Source organism: Buceros rhinoceros, unplaced genomic scaffold (genome assembly GCF_000710305.1).
Source record: "Buceros rhinoceros silvestris isolate BGI_N320 unplaced genomic scaffold, ASM71030v1 scaffold37771, whole genome shotgun sequence".
Lineage (NCBI taxonomy): Eukaryota > Metazoa > Chordata > Aves > Bucerotiformes > Bucerotidae > Buceros > Buceros rhinoceros.
Window position 1 is genome coordinate 29,388 of NW_010393170.1, and position 4,702 is coordinate 34,089.

The 4,702-nt window shown below is 44.8% G+C and overlaps 1 protein-coding gene across 1 annotated transcript in view; it reads right to left on the minus strand.

Annotated features, from left to right (window-relative positions):
• Positions 1-4,702, minus strand: part of RNFT2 (ring finger protein, transmembrane 2) — a 25,605-nt gene that overhangs the window by 17,777 nt on the left and 3,126 nt on the right. Inside the window, exons 3-6 of the mRNA XM_010144765.1 lie at positions 4,393-4,702; positions 3,329-3,405; positions 1,751-1,851; positions 9-162 (exon numbers count right to left, since the gene is read on the minus strand). The exon at positions 4,393-4,702 is cut by the window's right edge and continues 1 nt beyond it. Coding sequence (XP_010143067.1) covers positions 9-162; positions 1,751-1,851; positions 3,329-3,405; positions 4,393-4,702 — 642 coding nt within the window. The remainder of the gene's footprint in view (positions 1-8; positions 163-1,750; positions 1,852-3,328; positions 3,406-4,392) is intronic.

Below are 4,702 nucleotides of genomic sequence, written 5' to 3' on the forward strand. Positions count from 1 at the left end.
ACTCTTACCTTTGACTTGACAGCTAGAATGATCTTAGGCAGGGCAACAATTAGGCATTTCAGTGCGATGGTGAGGTACTTCAGCACAAAGTCTGCGATCCCCACAATCCACATCAGGTCAAAGAAGTCCAGACTCTCCAGGTTGGGTTTCAGAAATATAAGGCTGAAAGGCATGATACCAAGACTCAAATACCACTGAGCAGATCCTCACTTAAGCTTCTTGATAGCAGCTGTATCCACGACTGGCTAGAGAAAGCCTAGAAACTCCCCTAACTGCCAGTGAAGTTCTCAAGGGCAGTAAGACATGCAAATTAGTCCCAGCCTCTGGATTTTGTCTGTTCTTGCCCATTTCTGCGGAGGTCAGCAGGTTGGCCCACTATCAGCAAACAGGACCCAAAGATGTAGTTTTGGCAGACTGGCATCTCCATAACCTACAACTCACGCTGTAACAGAGCCTTTAGGCTAGCGGCAGTGCCTTTGGACCACAGGCTGGCTCTATCAGACCGGACTGTAAAAGCTTATCCTTCCAAGCCCAAGTTAGCAGCAGCTATGATTCCTTGGGGAAATCGTGGCCTCATCAAGACCACTGTGTCCTCTGAGGCTGGCTGGCCGCAGGCTCTGAAGGGCATGTGAGGCAAACTGCATTAGGCATGGCAGAAAGGGCAGAGCTCCGGGTGTGTCACGCTCTGACAGTGGCTTGCCACTCTCTGAAGGCTGTGTTAATTAGCAACTCTTACCTGAACCAAAGTTCCCCAGAGGTAGTGCCCTTACAAAGTGTTACTGAGTGGGCTCAACATTTGCTCTCTCAAGAAAGGGAGTCCAGGACAGCAGAACTTCATACAGCAATGGGCAGCACCTACTGACCTGAGCAGCGATGAGGACTGGACCCTAGTCACACTGAGTAACCAGGATTGTCTTAGGATATTTACCTGCTAAAGCCTCATGGTAAAAAGTAAAAACTTAACGAAGAAAAAAAATTACACAAAAGTAAAATAACCAATCCAGAATGAAAAGCCTGAACATTAATTTAAAATACTCACAACACTGGCACAGCACAACAGGTAAAATTACACCCTAAAAACAGAAACAGAATCAGAGACTTTACTACTATTCATGCACTAGAAACAAGCAAAAAATAAATAAATAAATCAGGAAAAGAAAAATAAGCCAGAAAGAAACAAAACCAAAGCAGCTATTTCTAATTTCACAGGCCTGCCTGGTGAATGGCCACAGGTCTCCACACAGCAGCCCACAGATACACTAGCCCAAGGATGACACAGCAGGCACTGCTACAGCACCGCAGGAACAGGGCTCTTCAGTGAAGCTGCTGCCCAGTCTGTTCCCTGATAATAAACCATGCCCTAAACAGTGCGCAGAATGGTCCCAATTTGCTAAAACCCTTTTATTTTAGATGATCTTTATTTTAAACTAGTCCCATTAATACTTTTAACTTTAACCTTCTTCCCAGACACAGTTTCCCTGTGGTGCAAACATTTCCTCTTAATGCTTTCGCACCTTTCTGCCATACCTGTTTCTTCTTCATTCCCTCCCTACGATAGGAGCACAGTCCACTGCTGGAAGCAATGCACACAATCTTACCCTCCACCAAAATGTATTACGAAGATGTACCACAGACAGCAGATACCGTAAGTGTGGCCAGTTCCTCCCAAAGCATGGGAAAAAGTGGGCTTCCCTCTTCTCCCTGGCAGTTATCACCTGCTTCCGTCGTGTACAAGGAGAATTTTGCCTACCTGTTGTACAGCTGCTGAGAACTGAACGTGTAAAGCAAGTACAAGGTGTTGCCAGTCAGAAAGGCCAGGATCCAGAAGACAACCAACACTGATCGCTTCTCCTGAACAAGAAAAAGAAGCAGAGAAGATAAAGTCTCAAGGGTTGTGCTGAGACTTCAACTGGTAAAAAATGCAAGACCAACCCAGGGGACACAAATATGCAATCAAGTGTTCAGTAACTAGTTTATTTACATAGGACTACGACTCAGAAACAGGCTGCTAGGTAAAGACATACATAAACATAAGCAGAAGTGGCTCTTACCCAGCTAACCTTCCCAAGTAAAGTAACTTTAGAGGAATAAATTGACATATGCTGGTGGAAATGACAGCCTCACTTGTGGAACGAGATTTTCTAAGTTGGGATCTTTCTTGAGACATCTAAATTCTCCCAGTAGTTAAACTGCAGTTTGACAAGCAGATGAAAAAAAAAATCAGTTCCATATATTGTCCTAGAATTCTGAGCTGTCACCTGTTTGGAAGAACACTTCATCAAAGGGGTGTTTTACAAATGCCTCCAAAGTCACTCAGAAGGAGGCTTAGCTAAATCAACTATAACATGACCCATCACTACATGCAGCACATGTGAATGTTATCTGAACGCATGGTGGCTCTAGAACATGCACTTTTGATTGAAGAAATAATGAAAGGTCAAAAGAAGTGCAAATTTCTCATTTCAAAAGACATGGATCATTATAGACAGAAGCTGGATGGCAGAAGATCTCGTCCTGGGTCTTGGCCCAGTGTAATTTTGGAGAGTAAATTTTACTCCTGGGAGGAAAAAACGCTATGTTTTTCTTGTGAGCTGATTTATTAAGAAAATAGCTCCTTGTTGCTATTCAACAGCCAGGGATGTTAGGCTGAGATTTAAAGCAGGCAGACTAAGGGGCGCTCTGCTGGAAAGACAGAGGTGCAAAGTGCAAGGCACAGCAATCTATTACACGACTGTGCAATTTATCTGTTCATTCCGCATTGTATCACATTTATACCGCTGCTGCTGGCAGATATAAATACACACTTGTGCCACCCATGTAATTGTTACAAACAAGCAGTTCTAATCTTGTGCTTTTAGTGCTGTTGAAGTGTTTTGCTGACACTAGGGATCTTAAGACCCAAAAAATCTGCTGGTTTCTTTGTATTCTAAACATGTTATCAACAGAGCATTATAGACACTAACAAGCAATACATCTACAATACCCTTCAGCCCAACATGTCAAAACATTATCTATATGCTAATGAATAAAATGTCATCATTATCTAGTGAAATAGGTATCAGCACCTCTGCTGTACACAAAGGGAAGTAGATGACAATATCCCCGAGTTTTCCTCTGTTTCGTTATGCCACGCTTTCACAAAAGAGCAGAATGGAAACTGTGGGAGAGCACCAACGGGGAGAAGAGGAAGGGATGAGCACACACTCAGAGATCTGTATGCACGTTACACATTCAGCCCTGCACTGCAAGAGAAGGTTCAGCACAGACACTGTTTTGTACACGAAGAGCGATGTTGCCTGGGAACGTAAGAGTAAGAGGCTGAACCCACCTTCAGAGCAACCTGTTCTCGGAGCGTTGAGTTGGCGTACGCAAACGTGCTGGCCATGCCAATGCACACGGCGATCCCTGCAGGGAAAGACACTATCAAAGTATGCAGGACTGAAGAGGACTGAAGAGGAGTCCTAAGCCATTTGATATCAGCATCTCAAGCTCAGAAAAAAATTTACTGGGTGATATTCTGGATGCACTGGGAATTAAAACATCTAGACGACTAAAAGAAGGCAGTGGTTCAAATGTAAGCTAAACGAAAATGAAGCTACTGCAGCGAGCACTTGCCACCCAGCCCACTACAGACACTCTGCCCTAACGTCAGGTTCTGTGCTGAAGACATGGATCAATACCTGGTTTTGGGAATACTACAATACTGTAGTGGACTAAACTCAAGCACTACTGGCTTCCCTAGGATGATAATCTCAGCATACTTCTCCCAGAATGAGTAAGGATCCTCAGACATGCCACACACACAGTTTCGTAGTAAGAGGAAGATTAGATGAACAGATTTCTCACGACCACTGAGGGGTTGAAATACTCAGGTACCATTAAAGAAACCTGGATAGACATATTCTTCGTTCTCCAACAAACTCAACTATAAGATCTAAGTGCTGATGCTGTTTGGCTTGATTTCACAACTATCATTCTTCCAGCTATACACGTGTCTCATCCTTCCGAACCCTTCTGTGCTACACAGAAGCCTTTGCTAGTCACTAATGTAACTAGTCACTAATGTAACTCTCTCTGCTAGAGAGGGGTCTGAGGGAGAAGCCTTGATAACCTCAGCCCCCACAGAAATGTCAAGGAGAGATTAGGAAGAGAACTGGTCTCCCACAGATCAGATTAGGAACCTGTGATGGGACTGACACAGACAAAACCAGCTTGGACTGAAAGTAGGGTGAATTTATGAAATGCATTATCCCACACATTTGAGTATGACCCCTTCATGCTAGACTACCTCTAGACACTGTCATGCAGATAAAGGTATCAGACACCACAGCCTGACAACGCCTCCTAACCTCTCGCTATTACACTTCCAATCCAAAAAGGCTAGATGCTTACCAAGCTTGTGCTGGAAACAGACTTTAGCCAGCAGGATCAAGATGAAGGGAAGTCCCTTCTGCAGCCAGCTGATCACAGCTTTTAACTCTGAAAGAGCTGGGGCTGGAGTTCCAGCTTGTTCGTCACTGCCCTCCTCTGCATGCCCGTGGCGGTCCCCTCCTGCCATGTGCAGTAGAGATGAAGCCCGGTGGTGGCCATGGTGGAAATGATGGGATGATTGCCGGTGGTGAAATGGGGCTCCTTCTGTACGACTGGTTCCCTCCTCCCTTGGAGCTGGCATCTGAATGAACACCTCTCCACCTCCTGCTGA